The 26,266-nt window shown below is 37.4% G+C and overlaps 2 protein-coding genes and 1 pseudogene across 5 annotated transcripts; all 3 read right to left on the bottom strand.

Moving 5' to 3' along the window:
- LOC122640411 lies at window positions 1-25,969 on the bottom strand. Of its 4 annotated transcripts, none has more exons than XM_043833591.1 (14): window positions 10,701-10,741; window positions 9,902-10,112; window positions 8,345-8,554; window positions 7,893-7,943; window positions 5,559-5,689; window positions 5,333-5,449; window positions 5,054-5,176; window positions 4,556-4,620; window positions 4,023-4,192; window positions 2,755-2,808; window positions 793-902; window positions 494-607; window positions 277-402; window positions 1-136 (listed from the first exon to the last, which is right to left on the bottom strand). In XM_043833591.1, exons 3-14 carry the CDS (start codon window positions 8,519-8,521, stop codon window positions 109-111), a joined length of 1,266 nt encoding a protein of 421 aa, XP_043689526.1. In that variant the 5' UTR covers window positions 8,522-8,554; window positions 9,902-10,112; window positions 10,701-10,741; the 3' UTR covers window positions 1-108. The 4 variants fall into 4 exon arrangements, with proteins under 4 accessions (XP_043689526.1, XP_043689524.1, XP_043689525.1 ...); XM_043833589.1 differs by having other exon boundaries at window positions 9,902-10,133; window positions 10,703-10,741; XM_043833590.1 differs by having other exon boundaries at window positions 8,345-8,522; window positions 9,902-10,133; window positions 10,703-10,741.
- Window positions 17,125-17,870, bottom strand: LOC122639232 (annotated as a pseudogene).
- On the bottom strand, window positions 22,916-25,012 carry LOC122640412 (54S ribosomal protein L24, mitochondrial). The gene is made up of 2 exons (XM_043833594.1): window positions 24,721-25,012; window positions 22,916-23,609 (listed from the first exon to the last, which is right to left on the bottom strand). Exons 1-2 carry the CDS (start codon window positions 24,915-24,917, stop codon window positions 23,147-23,149), a joined length of 660 nt encoding a protein of 219 aa, XP_043689529.1. The 5' UTR covers window positions 24,918-25,012; the 3' UTR covers window positions 22,916-23,146.
- Window positions 25,970-26,266: the final 297 nt, after the last annotated feature.

The raw sequence follows: 26,266 nt of genomic DNA, 5'->3' as shown, positions 1-26,266 counted from the left end.
ACTTAAATGCAGTTCAATAGGATATTGCTGTGCAAATCTTGTATGAAATGATGGTAGTCAGGTGGCTGGTGGTCTTTGATGCTTCCATAGTAACAGAGTATATGTTGACTATAAAATGGAGCAGGTTCCTTTATCCCTACAGTTGAATTGATGAAACAGTAAATTAAAGAAAGCAAGGAACAACTTGCAACTTGTTAATTAGCAGAGGAAAGGAACAGATAATTAGACAAAGCAATAGTGACAGTAATCATCAACTTGTTATGAGAGAATTCATACTTCTTTGAGTCTGGATATTGGCTCAAAGCTTCCTCAAATTTACTCCAAAGTGGTCCTGTCCCTTGAAGATTAACATTCTCTGGTCCTCCAAGATAAGCTTGAACTATAAACTGTGGAGTTCTTTCCCTGATTTACAGCCACCAAAATTGAATAATTAGAAACTTCAACTCAACTATACAAGCATATTCAATTTTGTTTGGACGTTCGAAACACAAACCTCCCCTCATATTGTGATAGCCAAGCCATGTAAGCTGCACCAACATACATGGATGCAAAGGGATTGAAAAGATCCTCAACAGACTGGATTTGGTACGCCTTGTAACCGATATCCCTTGGAATGAGATGAAGGACAAAAGCATTTCAGCGGACATAAAATACAACATAGTGCTCCATAAACTCTTGAAAATATGTTGGTTAAGAAAAATTCAAAAAAGTATTTAGTTCATGAAGATTTCAAGTTTAGATGGATATCCCATTTGTAATGTAAACAGTTCCAATATAACATCATGGAAATACTTGTACAGCCATTGTGCCTTCGGATAATCAATTCCCATAATTCCAGTACAGGATCCCACGCCAGTCACAAAGCGCATGCTACAGACCTCCGCAAGGGCAGCTAGAACTGTCTGAGCAAAGGATAAAGTTCAGAAAGAACCAACCAAGCTTCAGCAAAAGAACTTGTAAGAATGCAAAAAAGAAAAAAAAGGAAAAAAAAAAAGAGGTGAGATAAGAAACTTCTTGGGAAAGGAAAAGATAATCCCCAGAGTTATCAAGTTCAACCTGAATTTCTGCAGAAGATCACTTTACACTAGGGATTACAGAAAAAATTCAATTATAATTTCACTGCAACTTTCCACAAAACATAATCCTCAAATGTTTATGTAGCCAACATGGTTTCAGAAGAACATTTAATGGGATGCTAAGAAATATCCAATTTCTCCCCTAAATAATGGTAGTACAGTTAACAACTTTCCATAAAAGAGTAATGAAGACCACATGTAGGTCCTGCGGTTCGGACTTTTCTCTGCACTGGTTTGTTACAAATGGTCATGGGTCATCTCTCTTAAGATATCTGAGATCATAAGGACTGGCTTCCTAGTTCACTGAAACTCTTTCAAGTTTCCTAAATTCCTAAACGGACTTAAACTTCTAGATCATTCACTCTTATTGTTTTTGTAATTGCATCACCAAAAATAAGTTCAATGGATCCTTTCATTGAAGGACGGTAAGTGGATTGTTCAATGGAATTTGAGAACCATGAGTAAATTGGATTAGCCAAGAGGGTTCTGTGTATGTGTGTGTGTATTATACTGTCAAACGTACCAAACAAAGAGAGGAAAAACAAAGTTGGTTGGCCAGGCTATAGTACTTGGAATGAGATTTATCTGAGAGTCATTGGGAATTCTTAATGCAGAAACTAAAAGTCTTATAACCCTAAATTTGAATTAGGGACTTGGCTCCACTGTTAATTGGCGGGTTACCCTCTCAAATAACAAAAGTAGGATAAACAGAATATGAATCTCAGATAAGAATATCCCCATGAAAAAACAGAACAGAAAAGGATTTCTGATAAGACCTCAAAAAATATAGCAGAAGCAGATTTGAACTTATAAGGGAATAGTCCAACGGGGCTGATAATAGGTTTGAGTCCCTTGGGACAAAGCAGCTAAAATGAGACTGAATTGTCAGGCAGTCAGGAAACGAAAGCCAAGGTTAATTGAAGGAATCGACTCCATGAGGAGGTGAGTTGGTGAGTTGGAGGGGAGGGGTAGTGCTACTACTACTTGAAGAAGGGACCTGCTACTAGTGGGATTTGATCACGGTTTATCAGCAACAGTTGATTTTACCAGCATAGTGGGCTGGCAGTAAGGGCTGTAAATGGATAACCGAAAATCCAAATTCGATCCGCATCCGTATCCGTTTAGGGGCATCCGTATTCGTTTAGAGATATCCGGAAAAAAATCTGAATACTCCGATAAAAATCCGAATCCGAATACTTAATTATAAAAAATAAAGTAAATAACGATCTTTGGGGTTTTTGAAGATTCAACGGGTTCTAGAATATGAGGAAAAGAGAATCATGATCTAAAACTATGGATTGAGAGTGAATTGTATCCACTAGGGGGAGGAAGGTTCGAGTTACACAAGGCAGAGGTGTAAACGGATGGCCGAAAATCCGAATTCAATCCGCATCCGAATCCGTTTAGAGGTATCCGTATTCGACTAGGAAATATCCGAATCCGATTACATCCGATCCGTCTCCGAGCCGAATCCGATCCGTTTACGGGCCCAGCTGGCACCTTCAAGAAAAGCTTTGGAGGAGCACAAAAAGCCAAACTGAAAGAAATAATAGCTGTTCATGTTACCTTCTAAGCATAGAGGTGACGGTGTATACTAAAATGCAATTACTACGTAGTCCCACTAACAACCTTTGGATGGGCATCCAAGAACATATTAAAAAAATAACAAAAAACTTACAGGTTTCACTTTTCTTGTACTGAAGTGTTTGGAAAGAATGATTTCAGCTACTGCCTGCAAAAGGAAGCCTGGTATTACTCAAGTTGTTATCACAACTATGAATTTTCACAAAAGGAAATGAATTGCCATAACCCTCACCCTTGACATGGTACGAAGAAACTACCCAGTAATCATATCCTAAACAAAATTTAGATAAATGGAAAAGAAAAATTTTAGAAGGCCAAAATCCACTAGGTCATGTTACATCAAAGTGCTCCAAGTATTTGCACACTGCTGCTGTTCATATGTCAAGAATCAACTTACAAAAGGCATGTTACTGAAAATCAAGATTACATCCTCCCTTTTAAGAGGAATAAGGTCATCTGCTTGGACTTTGGATATTTGTAGTTTTTTTTTTTTTCAGTTTCCAAAACCAATTAGAATTGGATTAAAAAAACTGATGTAAAAGCACTCCAAGATCCAGATCGAGTGATTTAGATTTATAATAATAATAATAATAATAATAAAAACAACAGATTTTGTACCCATACAGGTACCACAATATTTCTTTTATTTACTGTCAGTGTGCCACCTCAGGATTGTCTTCAAAACCAACTCACAAATCCAACTCAATACTAATATCAGGCATTTCGAAAACCATGCTACCAATGTAAACTGAGAATGCTCAAAAACTTATTGGTATTTCAAATTTTACCCCCCCACCCTTGATTTTCAATTCTATTGTTATTTTATTATATTCTTTCATTAAAAATGAATAAAACATCATTATTTGTTTACTAAACTGCACTAGGCATAAACAGAATCAACGTGCTTTTCCATGTTTTTCAAAGTTGTTTCACCCTTACTAAAATCTAAACTCATTTTGCTTGTTTTTGTTTGACATTTGAGAAAATAGGTGTATGATCATAGATCTATATGGATTATGGAACCAGATTACTGTTAATCATTGAGTGCTAATATCTGCTTCCATGCCACGAATTGATTGATAAGCACATATATATGCTAAGTATGGCTTGTGTTAGTTATCCCTTACTTCTAGTTAAATATGATTTATGAAAGGCGTTTCCATGCATTTATACAATTTGTCTGTGTTTCCTGACAGTTTTGCATGGTTATCTTAAATGTCTCGGTGTATTCACACAAATCCTAAATATCCATGATGTCTCTCAAGTTTGGTTTACAAATAATCCCAACATTACTAATATTCCCACCTATAACAATACTTCAAACCTAAGATATAGATATGTTCCACTACCATCTAATGTCACCTTTACTTCTGTTCGGGAAAGGTATGGTCTATTCTCTGCATCATGCGAGAAGCGCACTTTTCCTCTTTTCTCATTAGAGTTGGTCCATTCTTTGAGAACATCAGGGTTGGTCCACATCTCTTCCATGTTCTCAGGAGAAGCTCTTGAATCCCAATATGTCCATTCATCACCTGTTGTTACAAGAAATAGAGAAAAAAAAAAGTCAGAGAATGCCTTTGAGCGACAAATCAGTGTAAGACAAGTAATAATTTTTGGGAATAAGCCCACATTGGAAAACTCCAGGACCTTGAATGCCTTCATATACCAATTGGGCACCTCTTCCTAATAGCTTAAGCTTTTGGGTTGGACACTTCAGCAACATTATTCTCAACAAACTCATCAAATATTACAAAGGATTTCATACGAAATTTTTATCCTATCAAAAATTTCTCTTGCCCTTTCCAATGGGGGGAAAAAAAAAAAAAAGACCTAGCATAGAAATCATTTATATGTCATCGTTTCCTGCCAGATATGCTGAGTAGGAGAAATGATACCTTTCTCTTCCGAAACAAGCAGAGCAGGAGTATAAGCATCAGGCATTGAAGCATTATATGTCCCTCTGCACAATAATCAGAAAATGTCAGCAAATTTTAGTATATGCATTTAGATTCAACTTAAAAATAGTTACTTATTGAAAACAGTACGTAGCCCCTTATGATCATGTAACTCTGTGGTACAACCCATTCCACAACATCTTACATATAAGTCATAACCATCTACAGCTCATGTCATGCACCATTCTTTACCCAATCTGGGCCCCAATAATAAGATAAGTAATGTCATGTGAAAATAATGAGAGGGCATATTAAGGATACCCACTCACATGACGGGATAGCTGCAGCTAGAAATGAGGGTAAACAATGCTTAACCTTCAGATTAAAGGTTCGGCTAATAAAAAATACATGCAGATTAAAAAACTAAGAAGATTAAAAAGAAAACTCAAATGCAGGAAAAAAATTAAATGCATATTGAGTACATGATGCTGAAATAACCTCCTAGATGGGAGACTTTGTTTGGCTGAAAGGTACCATCGCCAGTAATCCAACGTTGACTTGTGTTTTGCCTTTTTCGTTCCACCTTTATAAGCCCTAACTACAAATTCTTCATTTCTTTCCCTGAAGATATCGTCCCAGAGTAAATAATTCACCACCAGAAAGAATAAAATGGACAGATGGACATAACTGTAAGAGGAAACAGCATGCTACAAAATCTAGAGCTAGCAATGAAAGAATATCTGGGTCCAGCAAGATACACCAAAAAAATGAACATACTTTTCATCATAACGTGATAACCACTTTAAGTATGCTGCACCGAAATATACACTTATGAAAGGCCTATACAGAAGTGTCGAGTCCCCTTCTATTTCATATTGCCGATAACCCATCTCTCTGCAAGGAAGTCCCAGTTTCAGCATAATATAATTAACCAAATAGGATTGCAACAATTTCATAAGAAGTAAATAACTCTCTAATTAGGTTTTGATCATCTATATAATACCTGATCAGCCACTCTGCAGTTTTTGGTGACAACTGCATGATCCCAAACGCAGTTTCCTTAGTTTTTTTGTTATACCGTGTTGTGAGGAGTTGTCTATCACTTTGAAGTTCAGCAATAGCACAAATCATGTCCTGCACCAGAGGGGAAAGATGGCAAACTTGGAAAACTTAATAGCAAAATACAAACAATTTTAGCTTAACTAAGCTTTATAAATGCCAGCAATTCAAATCCATGAAGCCCTTAACCCAACTACATGGATTATCTGTAAATGCTTAATTAGCACAAGAAAAGCATTCCCATAACAGAATGCACTATGATTCAAAATAGACATGGTTTGATTCTAAAACAGAAATAAAATGCATATTGAAATGGAACATTCTGAAACAGGACAATTGCGTTTCACATCTGTTTTTAGTGAATTACGTATTACTTCCCTTGAAACCACCATGAAATATTTTATATCACTGTGTGGTTTGCATTCACAGTATCTAGTACCGAGAACCAAGAAGAAACCCAATAATGGATCTTATGCTGAGTAATGATGGCGTGCATTAGAATGATATCATACAACTGCAACCAAGAAAGTGAGACCAAGTCTAATGAATAAATTCATATGTAATATAAAAAAAAAAATATGAATTATTACAAATAGTAATTCAGCAATCTAATAGTAGTGACATATTGTTTGAGAGGATGTTGAGATAGATGAGTGGCAAGATTGGGAAGGGCGCAATCATAAAGGAATTCATATGAGGAAACTTGGAAAATACAATAGGTGACAAATGGAAAGTTGTTTGACATGGTTTGGCCATTTTCAATGAAGACAATCGAATGCAACAGCAATAAGAAGTGGTTTGGTGAAAATTAGAGGAAAAAAGATAACAGGAAGCCTAAAGGTTGAACTGGTGAACAAAGACACGATTACTAGCAAGTTAACATAGAAATGGCCTTTAGATATAATGGAATTGTAGAGCAAGATTCACGTAGCCAATTCCAAATAGTTGCAATTGGCTTAGTTGAGGTGTGTGTCTTTAACATATATATAGATATGTGAATATATAACTTAGATGGGCCAAGCTTATCTAGACGTAAGCCCTAAAAGCCCCATCCCATATTAATGCAACATACTTTACATCATAACTATCACAGGTTAGCCAAAACTTAGCCCAACCCCTGAAACTTGCAGACCGTGCTGAACCAAACTCAGTCCAGCCTGCTTGTTCCCATACCTATAGATTAAGGAACTCTTTCCTTAGGAGGATGACTAATTTTGGTTATCATATGTGGCGAGAAGGAATTTGATGGATCTTATAAGTTTATTTGAGACCACTTTTGGGCTAGGCTGCTGCTAATGGTGGTAGCAAACCTCTGTTGGTGAGAAAAATAGTGATAAAAAGGCAATGATGTTTTCAACAACAAAAGAAATGCTCCTCTTTCAGGTCCCTTTTTTTTAAAATAAAAGAAGATTGGGTTTTCTCTTTCAGATCTTATTCTTTGCTTTGTGAAAGATTAATATCTTTGCTTCTGCCTGTAGGTTTCAGCCAAACCTCATGTGTTAATGTTACAAACTGTGTTGTCTGTTCTTTCTTGTGCTATTTCACTATCTATTTGTATTTCTGTTGCCTGTTGGTCGGTGACTTGGTTCATTAAGCTTCAAAACTAGCCTTACACACTATCTAGCTAACCAACTTCCCAAAGTTCATCGCATCCCTACCCATAACCTTCACTTTGGGAATCATGCCAAGCTTTGCTCAAGGATGGTTCCGAAGAACCAGCCTTCACTTAAAAGCTCATGAAGAATTGTGTTAAAATTAAATAATAGTCATCTAGGAATTTGAGAGGATGTTTATTAACCATGCAGTGCAAAGATCGTAAGAAAGTTTGTAAAAGTAAAGAACAACCCTAAATTAACCAATGCATGGATTTTACTGATAATGTGTTATAATGAAGTTAACAGTAAAAAAGGAAGACCAAAGATCAACATATGTTCTAGAAATGGTTTTCCTGTTTCTATAAACATATTGCAGTACGTTATAAAGTTCTGAAAATGGTACAGTAGATGAGTTTTTTTTTTGAAGATCCACATGTTAAATTTTATAGTGGTTAACATATAACCATAGTCAGCAGCAGTAAATTTTTCCAAGAAGAAACTCAAAAAAGTTAAAAATGACAAGACAACATGGTCACTTAGCGATGTTGAAAACAAAATGTGTACTAATTAAAAATCAAAACAAACAACAGACTTGAAATCTTACATTATGAGGCCAGGAAATAGACAAAGTTAAAGAATGCTATAAATTAATAAAATTGAATAATAAAAACTCTAAAAGATACCGGATCAACTTGCGATAGGAAGTGCCTACGGACAACAATCTCAGCCACGGTCTGAAGGGACACCAAGTGAAAATACAGGCAAAAATAAAATGTCAGAAAAAGAAGCAGGCAAAGATGGGGAAAGGATACAAGACAAAGACTACTAATAAATAAATCTGAAAGAAAAGATTCAGAATTTCAAAACCTATTGAAACTTCCAAAGGATCAATGACAATCAGTATTATGAACAAATTCACAAAATCAAGAGCCACTTTTTTAAAAGGCATATATGGGAAGTGCAATTGCATATCATATTGTTTGTAAATACCCTATCAAATCAGGTGAAAAAATAAGTTTTGAGAAGCCATATATGTGCAATAAAATGTTATGGGTAAAACGTAATAACATGATTTGAGAAGCCAGATTAGTTTGCAGTATAGGTAAAATGTAATGAGTTAAGAATATGCTTTCACCTTCATCTCAGTTTGGGTAAGAAATGGCTGCCCATCAGGATCCCGTGAGAGGTGAACTTTTTGTCCCTTTCTCTCTCCAGCATCATCCCATTCTTTTCTCACAAAAGAATCCATCCACATTGCCTCCATGTCCAGTGGATCAACACATTCATTCCAATACTTGAAGCTAGAAGCCATCCTGGTAAGATCACAGGCTGTTCCTTTTGGAATCTAGAAATAAAAAGAAGAGCAGTTTTAATTTTCCAAGCATGAAGAATACAGTCATGTCTGTGATACAAGCAAATACTGCAGAAGTTACCAAAGTAGATAATTAAAAATAAGGTGTAGTAGAAGCTTTTAATTTGATCATCCCAGACCCCTTGCCTCCCACTAGGAGCCGGAAGGATGGTGCTCTCTGAAGTTTCATGATGTATCAAAGCAGTATAATCAAATAACTGCTACCACAAAATTATTGAATTGGACAAGAGTACAATGGTGAGGTTGGTTGTTAAAGGATAATAATCATCATAAAGGAAAAGAAAAAAAGACGTGTGGTCATGGGGAAAATAATAGCCTCATTCAGTTAAATGCATGGAAAGTTAGTTTTTTGGATGATTCAATACTCCACTTCCATAACAGTATTTCTGAAACATCAATAGAACTCATTTAGACAAATCAGGGGATTGCAGTAATGGTTTTCTCAAAGAAATGCAGGAACTAAGTATTTGGGAGAAAATGAAAGGGAGGGCCAGATGTTAAATATTGAGCAGAACCGCAAAATAGTTGCAACTCAGTTAGATAGGGACTAGATTGAAGAGCTTGTCAGGTCATTGGGTGCATCTAGATTAGAGGGATTTCAGTTATGGGTTTGAATTCTATTTATAACCCTTTAGCACAAGTTAACAAAGGTAATCCATAATTGTTAGCGTTATGGTTAAATTCTGGTACATTCTTAATCCTTGTGTTTTGATTAATGAACAGGTCTAGTTTACGTCATTTGTTCTAACTAGGATCAGTTATAACTATTTGTTTATGGCTTTCAAAAGCACAATTGCTCACAGAAATCAGTTGAGATCATTGCCAGGTTGCTTTCAATGCATTGCAGTCAACTCAACCTAATGGATGAAACAGATCAGGTTAAAATTGATCCTCCTTGACATAGTTTTTATTTTGGTAAAGAAGATTGAAAGATAAGTATATGTTCATCATTGTGACTGGCATAGCCCATGCATTTCTACTTCTAGACCATGTACTGGGAAGTAAGCCTCACAATTTCAATATGTAGTGAAAGGTCTTCTGGAGTTTGATATGTCTAACATACTCTTCCAAACTCGATCATGAACTCATGACATGGTGAAAGCACAAGTAACTATCAGACCAAAACAAGAAAGCATTGTTACCTACGGTAATATTATCTCCTTTTTTTCTTCTCTCAGAAATACTTACTTTACTGGTATGACAAATGGTACAAACCCAATTGCAGTTGGCTTTCATCCATGGGAAGACAACTAGTAAAGAGGGGAAAAAGAAAAATTGCAAGATTCTAATTCCATAGTGGTTTTTTTACCAGGAAAATACCCCTACATCAACTTCTGACAAACTTCCCACTCTACCATTAGAGAAGTTTATTCTCTTTCCCACCTTCTTGTAGTTATTTTCAACCCCTTTAGTTGCAGCATTTATACACTACAACCCACAAGAAGAAAAGGAGTTGGTCCATGTCTTCATCTTGAGAAAAGAGTCATTGTGATCATCATCCATTAACTGCTTAATTGTACCTGCTGTGACCCTTCAAATTCAAAATATGGAACTTCATTAGAATACTAATATCAAAATAAAGCAATCATCAGTAAACCTTAATCATATGGCACACCCTTAAAGCCAACTATGTGAACCACAACAACCATAAGGTTGGAAATAAGAGCACATAAAAAAGCCTCATGAAGAAAATGAACCAAAGAGTTCAAAAGCACATTATTAGCAAAGCAAGGCGAAGGAACAGCATTAACATATTTATTATCACTCTAAACATATCTGCGCATGGATTGAGTGAATTGCGTGCATTCAACGAAAGAAGAACAGCAAATTCATAGCTAGAAAAACTAAACATTGTTAGGACTTTAGATCTTGAAGAGAGTCACCATCTATGTAGTAAGATCATACATTCAACAAATTCACTATCATGAAAGAAACAGAGAAATGTATTCAAACCTACTAGAAAAACAATAGTTTGAATCGAAATTACAACCTGAGAAAAATCCGTTCAATCTATTGTATAATCTATGGGATTCAAAACACTTAGAGAGTAACAAGGGTTTATAAATGGCGATGTAACTGGAAGGGGGGGGGGGGGGAGAGAGGAATTTGAGGAACTTACACGAAACACAGCAAGAGATGGAAAGGCAACGGGTGCAGAATCATAATTGGAATTGACAGAAAAACTGTTTATTATTGTAATTTAAATTTTTGAAAATGTTTTGGTAGAGATAGGAACTGGAGTCCCAACTCTTTCATACCTGAAATGAGAGAAAAGGTGATATGGTGTTCACGAGTAGGCCATGAGTCCATGACAGAGATGTTGCCATGACGTAGGTTCTAAGTAAGGGGACTACTAACGTACTTCTGCGACTCTGGTGTTCCCCACCTGTTCACCGATGGATTCGAATCTAATCTTCTACGACTATGTATACATGGCCGAGACAGTGGGCTAAGTTGAGCCCACAAACGGCCCATTTTGTAAATATTGGACTAGCACGTTCCATATGTGCCCTTATCTTCCACAATCAAGAAGAGCAAAAATTAGAGGGACGGTACGGGTTTTAAATGGTCAATCAGAGTTCGGGGAAGAAAGATATGGTCAGGTAAGTCCAAGGTCTTAAAAACACTTAAAAAACATAAACGTGTTTAAAACGGGAATGCTTGTTGTTTATCGTTTTTTACTGTATGTTTGGATAACATGCGACAAAACGTGTTTAAAATGGTAAAAAACGGGGATGTGTTTAAAACGGAATTTTAAACGCGTTTTTACTAACAGTGATCATGATCATAGTTAGTGAAAATGGGAACGGCAAAAAAAGGGAAATTGATGGTATGAGTTTTAAACAGTAAAAATTTACAAGTGAACAGTCAAATAAAACGGTATAAAAAAACAGAGAACGATAAAAAAAACAGAAAATGAACGATATGGATTTTGAACGTATATACTTCAAAAAATAAAACAAAAAAAGGACACTATGCTCATATAAATTAAGGAATTTTTACTTGAATACCTGCTTTTAAATTCTAATGTTCAAAACAATTGTAACATCCAAAATTAATCCATATATATTACACAACTCTTTGTAAGTTCCAAGACACTTATCTAAACCTTTATCATCAGCAAGCCATTTTGCATTAGTCAAGTATTCAATTTGTGCACCATTAAGCTCTGAACTATTATATTGGTAATGCAGGTCTTTGAAAATTGAAGCATCTAATTAAGGTAAATTTATACATACCACCCCTGAGGTTTGACGAAAGGATATTTTCACCCCATAGGTTTGGAAAATTCTGTGTACCCCTGAGGTTTGCAAACGGTAATAGATAGGTCCATTCCGTCAGTTTATGACTAACACTGTTAAACAGTAAATTTAAACTAACGGAATTGCCCTTCTAAGAAGAATCCAAAAACAAATAAGAAATGAATCGACAAAACTAACCTTACAAAGGAAAAAAAAAAAAAAAATCGAATTGAGGAAGATGAGTTGCAGGTTTTGGGTTTTTCTTAAACAATATCCAAACCAGAAGCACATGGAGTGTGAGAACTACATCGAAAGTTCAGAACTACGCACCGACAAGATTCAAGTTTACGTTTCCTTACATTTTATCGCCTTTTAAACAAACAAAACCTATTGATGTCGTCTTCTCCCTCTGTGTGTGAGCTTGAGAGTCTGAGACTCATACAGAGACATTCAACACTTTATGAGTCTGTGTTCATACATTGCTTCGTTTCCTTAGCAGTTCTTCACTTATCGCTACTGGAACTCTTGTTCTTGAACGGTTGAACTTACTATCATTTTGGCTTGGCGTCTTCATGTTGTATCCCTCATTTTTTACATTCTTTTATCCTTTTCTCTCTTCTGGATATGACGGTCATCGATTCTAAGCATCTGAGGTTGGATTAGGCAGAGATTTGTACTTCAATTCACCGTTCATTCACTTTCTTTCTCCTTTTAAATTTTTCTTCGAAAGACAATTACTTTTTTTTAAACCCTTCTTGGCCGGAAAAGGTGGTTTTGATCTGACCAAGTAACCATGGCTTTGAAACGGGGATACTCTGGTGCTGGCCTCCAGAAGAACAGAAGCGGTTGGTGTAGTGTACCTGTCGTAATTCTCCTCTTCTTTGCGGTTTTCGTGCCCTTTCTGTTCCTTATCGGACGGAGTATCCACACGACTACTGGGATCGGTTAGTTTCATTTGTACTTATATTCTGCACTTTCATTTTCTTAATTTAGTGTAAATGGGATGCGATTTTTCATCTATCTGTAATGTGGCTACAATCTCTGTTACTTTTCTGGATCTCACCTTGGTTAATCGGTTCTTTGAATCTCCTTACACTCTCGCAAGGACAAACAAGAGAAAATAAAAGAAACCAGAAAGTTCTTATTCTTCCAGAGAAAGGGAAAAAGGTGTTATGCCTCTCTTGAGTTATCTTGACTCGACAGCTCCTTGTCGGAGCAACAATTTTTTTTTGGAGCAACAATGAACCCATAAATAAGGGTGGATCCCTTGTTTTTCTATTTTTGCCATGAATGTACAGTGAGTTCTGTACTTTGGGAGGGCGATGTTGGTGTACTTGAATTTCAGCAATTTTTCAACTGTTATATTTACACAAATTCTGCTGAGAATCGATTGGAATTGGGAAATTATTTCCCGCTTGGCTCTGGGTTAGGGCTTAGAAAAGGAGCGTGAGAACTAGGAAGAAGAAGAAGATGAGCTGAAGAATCAGGGTTGAAAGGGTTTTGAAACCTGCAACTCATCTTCCCCAAAATCGATTGGGGAAGATGAGTTGCAGGTGTTTTTTTTTTTTTCTTGTAAGGGCAATTCTGTCAGTTTAAGTCTATTTTTTAACAGTGTTAGGCATGAACTGACGGAATGGACCTATCTATTACCGTTTGCAAACCTCAGGGAGGTATGCAGAATTTTCCAAACCTGGGGGGTGAAAATATCCTTTCGTCAAACCTCAGGGGTGGTATGCATAAATTTCCCTTTAATGAATTGTTCTTTTTACCAAAAAAAAATAAAAAATTAATAGCCCGCTTAAAGTTTGTTCAAAGCTTGTTTAGAGATTAATGGTTCAGTAGCCCATTTAGTCTAGTTAAAGGTCGGTATCCAACCAACCGTTTATAAAATGGGACTATGTCTAGCCTTTGAGAATCGATAACTTAAATAGGTCGATCATGGTGTAGGATCTTAAAGTAGGGGTGCCGATTAGGCTCAATTGAAACTGACCAAACCGATTAGTTGACACCCTTAATATATTTACATCGCAAACCGAACTTAAATCGGACCAAACCTGATATCAAACCGATAACAATCCAATAAAAGAAAACCGAAATAAAATGGAACCCAAATTGGACCGAAACCAAGACCAAACCTCCCTTATAGTTATTTCGTTTCGGATTGACCCATTTTCTCAACCCAAAACCCATTCAGTGCTGAACTCGTACTTCAAGAATCAAAGAGTCGCGGCAAACGAATAAATGCTTTCATGGTTTGTCTGTTACGGCCGTTATACATTTCTTTCCTAGCGGCTAAGCTTTTATAAGCACGTGAACAGTTGAGAGTCCACTCCACTGAGACTCAGAGAGAGAGAGAGAGAGAGAGGAGTGAGATTTGGAAGGTGAAGAAACAGAGTTGCAGAGATGCAGAAGGAGATATCTTGCGATGGTTCAGAGCTCACATCGCTCCGGCTCGGGAGCAATTCCACCGTCGCTTGCATTAATAGGAAAAAGGTGACCTTCACCGATGGTTGCTCGTCTTGCGGCTCCAAGAAGCGCAGATGCCAAGTTACAGAAGAAAATCCAAGAAAGAAGATCAACTTGGTCAATCCTCCTAATCCTACCTCCCCCATATCCAATGTTGCGGTGAAACCCACCACCGTTTCTCCCCTGAAACTCTCCGACAACAACTTTGCCTTTCACTGGCCCACTCCTTTTCGCCAATCCGAATCTCCCTGCGGCCCTAATTCCCCAGAAGCAATCAAGACAACGGGGAACAATCAACCACTGCAGCAGGTACTTGATCTTGATCGCATGGGTTCGTTTTCTGATACCTCCCCTGACATTCTTAAAAGTCCCCAAGAATTCATCAAACCTGCAACAACCCGTCCCCTTTTTCTTCTTGATTCGGTTGCGACTCCAATCTCGTCGACGATTTCACCGAAGAGCAACGAAACCATTACGACTGTGACCAAGCATACTCTCTCTCCATCGCCCTCCGGTGAAACCATCGGTGCTATCGGTGGTTCTTCGGCAAAAACAGAGCCGACGCGTGAAGATATTCCTCGCGAGGCTTCCAAGAGGTCGAAGTGTGCGAGGGTTCTTTGGTCAAAGGAAGAGGAAGCAGAGGTCGAGGCTGCTTGTAATAATGACTGCAACAAGAAGACTGTGGTGGTTCTAAGCAAGGGAGGAGATCAGGAAAGCCCAAAGAATTTGCAATTCAAGTGCATCTGTGGTAGGTTCTGCGAATTTGTCATTTTTCATTGATGATGAATCTGCAACCAACCAAACATTATCCTTTTGGGGCCCCAATCTTTCTTCTTGTATCCATTAATTTCAAAATTCCGCTGTGAATGCTACCAAAAAATGTTGTAAATGGCTCTTTCAACTTTGCCTTTATCTTGGTCTAGGATGTTTGGATGTTATTCTGACTCAAAAGACAATTGTATAGTATATAGAAGGCCATGATCAAAGGAAAACTTGATGAATGATCGATTCAAATGAATAAAGACCCATGCCAAATTCTTTACTTTTCTTTCTGTTTCTTTTATTATTATTAATTTTTTTTGGGGAGGTGGGTTGGGGGAGGGGAGGAAAGGTATTAAGAGAATCTAAAAAATTACTTCAGTACATAGAAATTTATGTTATTTGAAAGGATTTGGCTTCTAGAGGCTTGGTTCTTCACATAGGAGATTTAATTAAAGAACATAAAAGTTGGCAGCAACAGACATCAATCATGAATTCAGAAAGATCCTCAATTACAAAGACCCAGTTCAAATAAAAGGCTGCATGGAAGAGGAGTCTCAGAATATTGAATCCAGAGAATGTGTCTCATGTACATTGTCAGGCAGAAAATAAAATGCCAAATGATCTCAATCCACACATTGCATTTTAGAAGTACACAAGAAACTTTCTCCTTGGCTAAAGTGACTAAAAATCACTCAGTTTCAAGACAAAACCAACTTTCTGTACAAGAATTCTGATGCCACTGAATTACTAGAAAAAGAAAACTATCACACATACTTGGGACTACTATAGTTTTAATGAAATATGGGAATAAAACCCCCACAAGGGTCTGTGAAGAAAGATGCAGGTGGATTAATTTTATAGTAAGTTGTGATGAAGACCAAACTCAACTTTATTAAACATCTCCTGATATGGTATTGGTCCCAGCTATAGGCAGTAAAATAGTATTAGATGGAACTGGTAGGTTGCAAATAATTCCTTAGCATTTTAAGGAGGAGGATCTATATGTGCTCACAAGTTCATACACCCAAGGAACCAGATTATTGGATACTGAAACTATATATCCACAACTTTCGCATTTCTTAGTTGTCCCCTGGATGCTCTATTGTGTCTGCCTCTTGGTTTTTACGGGGTAATTCGTAAGACAATATTATTTCAATACTGAATTAGATGGAAATGGTTGTTGGAGGGTTGCACATAATTTCTTGTTCCATTTCTAGAAAAAATTATCTATTTTGATGTCCTCAAAGGCTCTTATGTCCATGGAACAAGATAACTGGAAACTGGAATCATCCACAACTTTGCATAGAATTAGTTGCCAACCCCGTGGTTATTCTATCTGTGCCTGTCTTTTGATCTTTAAAGGGTGATTTGTAACACATGATCTCAAACTAAGTTTTGCATCAATGAATAACTTTCCAATTAAGACCTTCAAGTTATTGCTTACCTCATTCCCAGAAGGTAACTAACAGAAAGGGGGTAAACATGTTAAATCATCTATTTATCATCCATTAAATGGTCTCAGAACAGGTTCAAACTGATAAGTACCTACCCAAATAGACTATGTAGTTGCCTTAGTTCTTTCACTGCAGCCTCAAAAGCAACAGTTCTCACAATTAATTTTGTTGAACTCCTATCCTTCTCTACTTTTTCACCACTTACCCATCCTTCTTGGCATGACAAAGTTGCAAAATAAGAGCATGTCCGTTCCAAAACAGTTCCCTGTAAATCCCTGCACACATTTGTTGCCATTTCTACAGAATCAAACTCAATAAAACCGAAACCCATTGAAAGAGTCTTCCCCTTTTTTATCAGGTGCTTCTTTATCCTGATCATACTCTGGTTCTTTCCTCCCATCCATATTTCCACTTAAGTGCTTTCTCAAACTCTCATCCAATGTTTTGAAATTCAGGTTCTTCCCAAATAGAGATCAAGACTGAACTCTATCAGATGCACTGCTCTAGTTACACTCTCTTGACATCTTGTTCACCAACAATGACATTACTATGTGACTTGTCTCTGATGTTGCACTCAAACTAAGAATTTGTTTGGTGGGGAGAGGGCGAGGATAATTTTTTATCCTCGCTCCCAGAACATCTTAGCAAGATCTACTTCAGAAGAACCATATGGTAAATTCTTCACTAATAGAACATGGTTGCTTCTTCTAGTGCCAACAGTTTTTCCAGAATCTAATTCCTCCAATGCCGCAATATTTACTCCAGCATTATTCAGAGCATTTTTGGTCTTTGCAATCACTTGGGTTTCTCCCAAAGCAATACGTACAGCAAGATCATCGCATCAGGGTGCATGAGCTATTCCATGCTTGTGTATCTCCACTAGCTTCAGATGCTTTCCTTTGTTCCTTCCTCTGTTGCTCAAAAGTTTTTGAAGCTTGACCAGCAGCGGCACTAGACTCTTGCTTCTCAGAAGGATTTTGTTGTTTTTCCGGCATAATGTATGCAGCAGTCTGCCTTGGAAAATAGAATTGTCTAATCCTTCCAAGGCCCTAAGAGCAGATTCTGGAAGTGTATAAAGTATGTAAGCAATTCCTTTAGACTCGCTTGGTGTCTTTTATCAACTATACTAGATTGACTCTGAGACATTACCAAATTTTCTGAAGAGCTCTGCCAGATCATCCTCAGTTGCACTGAATGGAAGATTGCGAACAAAGAAACGATCAGTCTCTAGAACTTCTTCTCTAGCATCTTTCAGTCCTGATGACAGGTCTCCTTCACCATCAGAGGTTTCAGAAGAGGCCTCCTTTTTCTTAAACCTTATCTTTTGGGACTTCATTTTGATTGGCATCACATTGCTAGCTCCTCACTATCCTGATCATTTTTTGTTTTTTCAATGGGTGAATCATCATCACTTTTTGAATCCGACCATTGTCTCTTGATTATTCTCTTGAAATAATCCATGTTTGAAGAAACTCCTGAAGCTGTGGGTCATCATTTTCGCTGCTTTTAGAATTCTGCACATTCCCCTTGGTATCCACATGGCTCTTACTTTAATACTTAAGATGAGCATTAAAGTAAGGATAATATGTTGTTTACAAAACCACTGCACTGCCCGAGATTCCCTTATCAAACTTGCTTGTTTTGAAGACAAACTTAGTTTCGTTGATCGTTTTATTCAAAAGATTCTATAGACCAATAGTGTGGTTCGATTCAGTATATAACACATGTAAATATTCTAAGCATGGAACAAAAAAGGATACATGATTAAGTTTGATTTTGCAATTGAAAAGATAGTCGACTTAAATGTTTCCCTATATATTGAGTGGTAGTAGGAATTTTTTTTCTTCCTTTTCTTTGGATGTCAAAATAGTTGGAATTTTCATATTTAGGGTGTGTTTGGTATATATTCTTGGAATAGATTCTGGGTTTAGAACATATTCTGAAGTGAGAAAATAGAGAAGAATCACATTTCAAAATATGTTTTAGATTCATAATCTATTTTGAGAATACATGTTGTCGTCGCTGAAATCTGTCATGGCGGGGAGATTAGCACACAATAGACCAGAAAGTAGATAACAAAGAGGGCTGGAGTGGTCTCATATGGAAACTCTCCAATGCTTAAGTCAAAACTCAAAGCAACAACAGAGATGTTAAACGAGCAATAACTTGGGAGAATTTCTATTTAAGATTGAATGTGTTGTACCTTATGTTTTATCTCCCTATTTATAGAATAGTCGGTGGAGTAGTCTGATTCTTGGTTGAAGATCCTGGGAAGGAAGGTGAATCCCAATAGAATAGTCGGTGGGCCAATTACTATTTGTCTGTTTTTTATGAGTTGGTCCGAATAGTTGGTTCAGTTTTATCAGCTGGTCCAATCGATTTCAATTCTAAAAATCAAAATCAAAACCGAAAAAAAAAGATTTGTTCAGTGAGTATCAATTCGGTCCGATTGGTTTTGGTCGATTTAACCGGATTAGTCTGATTTTTGGCACCCTAACCAAATACCAAACGTGTGGGTACTTCCTTGATTTTTTCCAAATGCCATGATGGACCCTTACCCGGTAAAGGTCATATATATCGTACCCGATTTGTTCAGTGGAGAGGAGATTGGGAGACTGAGATGGGTCATGGGTACCCGTTTTAAGAATTTGACCCTATCTATGATCATGGTTGAAGAGATTCTCTCTTCCTTCACCATAGGTGAAGGGATTCCCTTCTCAAGAAGCCACCAAGATTATTGTTTTCGAGGCAAACGATTAACCGCTTCATGGGTTGTCTGTTACGGCCGTTATACATTTCTCTCCTGAGCTTTTTATGAGCGCATGAACACTTGAGAGAGTCACTGAGAGAAAGCGAGAGAGAGAGAGGTTCGATTTGGGAGGTAAAGAAACAGAGTTGCAGAGATGCAGAAGGAGAGATCTTGCGAAGAGGGTTCAGATCTCACCTCGCTCCGGCTCGGGAGCAACTTCTCCGTCGCTTGCATTAACAAAGAAAAGGCCATATTCACTCTCGGTTGTTTGTCTTGCGGCTCCATGAAGCGATTATGCCAAGTTACAGAAGAAGAGCCAAGAAAGAAGATCAACTTGGTCGATCCTCCTAATCCTACCTCCCTCACTACATCCAATGTCCCCGTGAAACCCACCACTGTATCTCCTCTGAAACCCTCCGATAACAACTTTTCCTTTCAGTGGCCCCCTCCTTTCCGCCAATCTGAATGTTCCTGCGGCGCAAACACCCAAGAAGCAATAAAGACGACGGGGAACAACCCACCACAGCAGCAGCTACTTGATCTTTATCGCATGGGTTCGTTCTCTGATTCCTCCCCTGACATTATAAAGAATCCATCAGAATTCATCAAGCCTGCAACAACCCCTCCTCTTTTCCTTCTTGATTCGGTTGCGATTGCGGCTCCAAAGAGCAACGAAACCATTACGACTGATACGAAGCATCCTCTCTCTCGATCTCCCTCTGGTGAAACCATCGGTGCTATCGGTTGTTCTGCGGCAAAAACAGAGCCGACGCGTGAAGCCATTCATCCCGAGGCTTTGAAGAGATCGAAGTGTGCGAGAGTCCTTTGGTCCAAGGAAGAGGAAGCAGAGGTCGAGGCTGTTTGTAATAATGACTGCAAGAAGAAGACTGCGGTGGTTGTTTCCAAGGGAGGAGATCAGGAAAGCCTAAACAGTTTACATTTCAAGTGCATCTGTGGGTGCGAATTTGTCATTTTTTATTGATGGTGAATCTGCAACCATTAAAACCTATAAATCTTTTTTTGTATCCGTTAATGTCAAATTCAACTGTGAATGCCAAAAAATGTTGTACTTCGACTGCTCACATTAGAGTCCTCAGCATACCCTTGGTCTCCTGCTCTCCTTTGTGTTTCTAATTAGCAATTTTGATGGCTTCTCCCAGTGGGACTTTTCTTGGCCTAAAATGTTTAGATGTTATTTTGACTCTAAACACAATTGTATTGTAAATAGAAGGCATGATCAGAGGAAAACTTGATGAATGATCGAGTCAAATGAATAAATTCTACTGTTCTTTCTGTTTCTTTTATTACTTTGTCTTTGCTGTGATCTCCTTCTTCTACTTCTTATTACTAATTTTTTGTTTTCTACTGGTTTTTCCATGTAGCCGACCCCATTTAGTTGTAATAAGGCTGAGTTGTTGTTGTTGTTCTTTCTGTTTCTTTTATTACTATTACTGGGGAGGGGAGGAAAGGCATTAAGAGCATATATACATATAAATTTATGTTATTTGAAAGGATTTGGCTTCTAGAGGCTTGGTTCTTCATATAGAGATTTATGTTATTTGGAAGGATTTGGCTTCCGGACAATGTGTCTCATGTACATTGTCAGGCAGAAAATAAAATACCAAATGATCTCAATCCTCACATTGCATTTTAGAAGTACAAGAAACTTCCTGCTTGGCTAAAGTGTGACTAAAAACCATTCAGTTTCAAAACAAAATCAACTTTGTGAACAAAAAATGATAATGCCACTGAATTACTAGAAAAAAGAAAACTATCACACATACTTGTAACTAATATTGTCTTAGTGAGACATGGGAATAACTGAACCCCCCCCCCCCCCCTCCCAAGGGTCTATGAACTTGGTCTTTCATCGAAAGATCACTCTCTTGCAATGTGGTAGATATGGAAGAAAGATGCAGGTGGATTAATTTTATAGTAAGTTGCGATGAAGACAAAACTCAACTTTTGTGATGTTCAACATCCCCTGATATGACATTGGTCGCATTACTAAGTTAATGGCAGTAAAATAGTATTAAATGGAACTGGAAGGAAAGTTTCAAATAATTCCTTAAACATTTGAAGAAGATTGATCTAAATGTCCTCAGAAGTTCATACACCCAAGGAACCAGTTTATTGGATACTGAAACTATCCACAACTTTTGCATTTCTTAGTTGTCCCCTGGATGTTCTATTGTGTTTGTCTCTTGATCTTTGCTGGGCAATTCATAAGACAATATTTTCTCAATACTGAATTAGATGGAATTGGTTGGAGGGTTGCAAATAATTTCTTGATCCATTTCTAAAAAGAGGATCTAACTAGATGTCCACAAAAGTTCTTATGTCACGGAAAAAGATAACGGGAAACTGAATCATCCACAACTTTCCATAGAATTAGTTGCCCCCCCCCCCCCCACCTGCGGTTATTCATTCTGTATGTGCCTGTATCTCGATCTTTAAAAGGTGATTTGTAAGATATGATCTCAAACTAAGTTGTGCATCAATGAATTAACTTTCCAACTAAGAGCTTCAAGTTACCGAGTGCCCACTTACCTCTTCCCAGAAGGCAACTAACAGAAATGGGGTTAGACATGTTAGCATCTATTTGTCATCCATAAAATGGTCCAAGAACAGGTTAGAACTAATGAGTACCTGGACAAATGGACTAAATAGTTGCCTTAGTTCTTTCTCTGTAGCCTCAAAAGCAACAGTTCGATCACAATTAATTTTGTTGAACTCCTATCCTTATCTACTTTTTCGCCACTTGCCCACTCTTCTTGGCATGACAACGTTGCAGAATAAGAGCATGTCCATCCAAAACAGTTCCCTGTAAATCCCTGCACACATTTTTTGCTGTTTCTACGGAATCAAACTCAATAAAACCAAAACCAATTGAAAACGTCTTCCCATTTTCGATCAGGTGCTTCTTTTTCCTGATCATACTCCTATTCTTTCCTTCCTTCCATCCATATTTTTTACTAAAATGCTTTCTCAGACTCTCAGATGTTTTGAAATTCAGGTTCTTAACAAATAGAGATCGAGACACGCTGCTCTAGTAACACTCTCTTGACATCTTGTTTGCTAACAATGACATTACTATGTGGCTTGGTTTCATATGAAGTGCTCGTGATCAATGTTGTCTTGGCAAGCAAGCACCCAATCCCTTACTGATTATCCTTAATAATTGTTGGGTTGCTAATTAGAAATCTTGAATCAATCCTCAATCTCCATGAGATTCCTTCTTATCAACCCTTCTCTTTCCTTATCCTGATATTTCATGGCTGCTTTTAACCATCAAATGGAGTAGGGGGTTGTGCTGCTTTAATCTTATTTAACCATAAATTTACTTTGGGTTATACAGTCTTTCTATTTCCCTTGATGGTTACTTAAGCTTCCCATCTCAAGATTGCCCAATCTTGATATTTAATGGTTGTTTTGAACCATTGTATAAATACGTATACAAAACCCTAAATAAAGATTGCCAATAACTCTTATCTGCTTTACCTCACGAAGGCTCTATAGTTCTAACTCTCATGCATGGCGAGTTGGCACCTATCCAACATGTAAGTGGTCAAATAAATCCATCCCACATTAGACCAAATTGATCAATCATACTTCCAACAGTTTTAGATACTCAGTACAAGCAGGCAACAAAGCAGAACAGAAAATAAAGCTTGGCTTCTTGTCCTGAATTTAGCCTGAGAGAAATATTAAAAGGTACAAGCAAGCAACAAAGCAGAAACAGAAAAATAAAGCTTGGCTTCTTGAACTTTATTTAGCCTGACAGTGAAACACCAAACAAAATTGAATAGGTTAAGAACTGTCTCCAAGTGTAAAAGCCAGTAACACACAACCACAATTGACCACCAAACACTCATTGGGATAGTGACCACCATCAAGTATTTGCAACCCTTTGCTCCAGTGTATGATCAATTGTTCCTTCTTCATCTGATGCAAACCTGGTCCCATCCTCTGAAGCATCTGATTTGCCTTCCTCAATCTGCTTCTGTTTACCTGATGATGTGTAATTCTTCCTTCTAGCCTCCCTACGATGTGCCCTCTCAGCCAGTTTCAGGTCTTTGAAGCCCTGCTCAAACTTGGCTTCATCCTCAGGTGAGAAGAATACCACATCCATCCCCCCAAGCTCTTCATACATCTTCTCAATTTTGGCCTTCCAGAACAACCCCATCTCTGTGTCCATCTTCTGATAGGGTGTCTTCAGGAGGTACTCGTCAATTCCACCTGCCTTGTCAATGCAGCGGAGTGCATGTGTGGTGACCTTGACACGAATGTGTCGATCAAGTATGTAACTGAAGAGTCGCTTCTCTTGTACATTTGGCTTCCAGTTCCGCCTTGTCCTGTCACCAACATCACAAGCAAAATTTTAAGTACAATTACATACTGGAACCTGACTTTATCAGAAAAAATGCAGAAGTTTAATGACTGTTTAAACTTAACTGAATAATTAACCACTTCAATTAACCAACACTCAATAAAATAACCAAAAAAAAACATAAACTTTGGCTTTCAATAGGTTGGAATTACAGATTTGACTACTGAAACCAGTCAAAAAAATCAATTTTCACCAATTATATACAAAGACACACCCTTTCTCAATCTAAAAATTGCCACTACTACCTTACTTTGCTGATTAATGAAGAAGATATTCCTACATCAGTTGTGTAGCTTATAAAGTTAAATGGCAATCAAAACTATAAATGAGGTAGCTCAGACAGTGGCCAAAAAGGGCTACACATGCTTGCCGTGTCACTCAAGTACAATTTAAGCCCAATGGCTCCACAACTTTGGCAAATAAGCCCTTCTCTGTTATCTGATTACAATCTGGGTTGGCCACATCATCCCTCCACGGGCCAAAAAAGGACCTGCTAAACAAACAGTCATGGAACATTAAAAAAAAAACATCCCCTTATGAAGGTTATCTGTAAACCCTACACTGTCATCACTGAGGCCTACATTTGAATCCCGTCTTCCTTCCCATCCCCCTACCACCCGGCTTTCCCCTCAATAAATATTAAAAAAAAAGATATAATCTTTCCCCGGATGACTTCTGCCATTATTATGTAGATTGAATGTCCACCCAGCATAATTAATGCCTAGTCATATATAACAGAACATACATTCCATCCATAAATAGACTGCCAACAAAGGCAAACGGACAGAGCTTTGATAAATTGTGGCACAGAGGATCCCAAGTCAGAATGTCAGATGAGTTAATTCAGGAGTTAATAACATACCAATATTATAAGGGAAAGACAAAAGATCCTTGTGGATCAATCTGATCCTGCTAGTCAATTGGAAAGCAATTGTAAATTCAACTGGGATTTGAAACCTCGAAAAAAATACATATCATACAGAAGTCGACTAAGAAACAAATGGAATTTTCAGCATTCATATTTCAAACTCCATATGATTGAAACCAGGAAAAGTAAAAGTAGAGCAAAAACTAACTTGTTGCCTCCATCTTCGCTGACCTGGTTGCCAAACTGGATGTGACGACCAGCATAAATACCTCTCTTGGCTCTCCCCATCACAATCTTGCTATCTGGAAGACATTTCTTCAGTGATTCCTTCACTCCTGGTGCCAAGTTCTCCTCCCCGACCTTCCGAATTATTTTCTTAAAGAACTCCTTTGATCTGAACGCCATTCTTTTTTTCCTTTTAAGAACTGTGTTTCAGTTCACTAGAGTACTTCTTCTGCAGATTTGATCCAATCAATCAATTCTGTAACCAATGAAGAAGAAAATCTTCTTAAGGTTTTCAGAATTCAGAAACAAAACTTATTATATTATTTGAAATAGAAAATATGAGAGTCAGAATGGACTAAAAGAACCAAAAGGCATCTCGAGTTATGAAGCATATTTACACTCAAAGCATTATGCTAAACAGAAAGTGGGTTGGGTCAAACAAGTAGAATAAATTCCATGTTTACAAAAGAAACCTGAATTAAAGTCGAGTGTATTTAATTGCACAGTTATATAACAAAGATTTAGAGAGGGGAAACAATAAAAGATTGTTGGTGATACTAAACTAAAGCTAGTTAAATAAAGAAAAAAATAATGTCTCAACCGGTTAAGCTAGCTACTTGGTCACTAGTTATTTTACCTTGTATAGTAATTGACTAATCGATGACTAGGTATTGTATAGATTTTTTTTTTTTTTTTTTTAAAAGAACTTATTTAAGGAGGCTTCAAGCATCCACTCCAGAAGGCAGAATGTGTTTCCAGGTGGGAGACCGAATAACGTTCACATTAGTTCAGGAGATTATTAAGGAGTTCTATCAAGCAAGAAAATGAGAAGTATTAGAAGGAAAACATGCAGTTTTTTTTGCTCCAAACAGTCTCTCTATTATTAGAGACTGAGGCCTTTTCACTGGGCCCTATTTTGCACTTTACGGTTTTTTAGCTTGCTTTTTATCTGGGGCAATTTATCCCTTTTCTTCTTCTTTCTCCCAATAAAACTTACACACACACACACAAAAATTCCCCTGAGGCCTCCATATTCTTGCCATATGCATGTATATTAAAAAAAAGATAAATGACAAGCAAATGGCCACTATAAAAATAAATTAAAAAAAAATTATTGAAACAAGGAAATAATATTAAGTTGCCACCCCAAGTCAAAAACATATCCAAAATATTTAATTCTTATAATAAAGATTAAAGATGAACAACATATAGGACAGGGACCTCAATATCAAGTAACCACCTTAAGTCAAAGCATACGCAAACTAGTACACTTAATCAGTTGACGAACAAGTATATAACAGTCAGTTCTATTCAATCAACTAGTGAACACCGAACCCATTCTTGAATCTTGGATCCCTAAACGCCTAGTTCTCATCTGAGTTCTTAGCACTACTGAGGTTCCATTTAGATCCTTTTTAAGTTTTGTCTGTCAACATTCTGACTCATATATGTTTCCAGCTTTGTAAATCCATCAAAGATCAAATTCTTGGTTGCCGGCATTGTCAGAGCCTATAAATCCAGGCCCCTCC

The sequence above is a fragment of the Telopea speciosissima genome, chromosome 9 (genome assembly GCF_018873765.1).
Source record: "Telopea speciosissima isolate NSW1024214 ecotype Mountain lineage chromosome 9, Tspe_v1, whole genome shotgun sequence".
Lineage (NCBI taxonomy): Eukaryota > Viridiplantae > Streptophyta > Magnoliopsida > Proteales > Proteaceae > Telopea > Telopea speciosissima.
The sequence above is the reverse complement of the archived record's forward strand: the minus strand, read 5'-3'. Positions and strand labels throughout refer to the sequence as shown.

Bases quoted from the DNA above. Each gene is read 5' to 3' on its own strand.
- LOC122640412 (XM_043833594.1), bottom strand. From the start codon at position 24,917: ATGGCGTTCAGATCAAAGGAGTTCTTTAAGAAAATAATTCGGAAGGTC. The intron at 23,610-24,720 runs GTTAGTTTTTGC...TGTTGGTGACAG, and splicing joins AGCGAAGATGGAGGCAACAA to GACAAGGCGGAACTGGAAGC.
- LOC122640411 (XM_043833592.1), bottom strand. From the start codon at position 8,521: ATGGCTTCTAGCTTCAAGTATTGGAATGAATGTGTTGATCCACTGGAC. The intron at 5,450-5,558 runs GTATTATATAGA...ACTTCCTTGCAG, and splicing joins ACTGCAGAGTGGCTGATCAG to AGAGATGGGTTATCGGCAAT. The intron at 403-493 runs GTTTGTGTTTCG...GCTGTAAATCAG, and splicing joins CTATCACAATATGAGGGGAG to GGAAAGAACTCCACAGTTTA.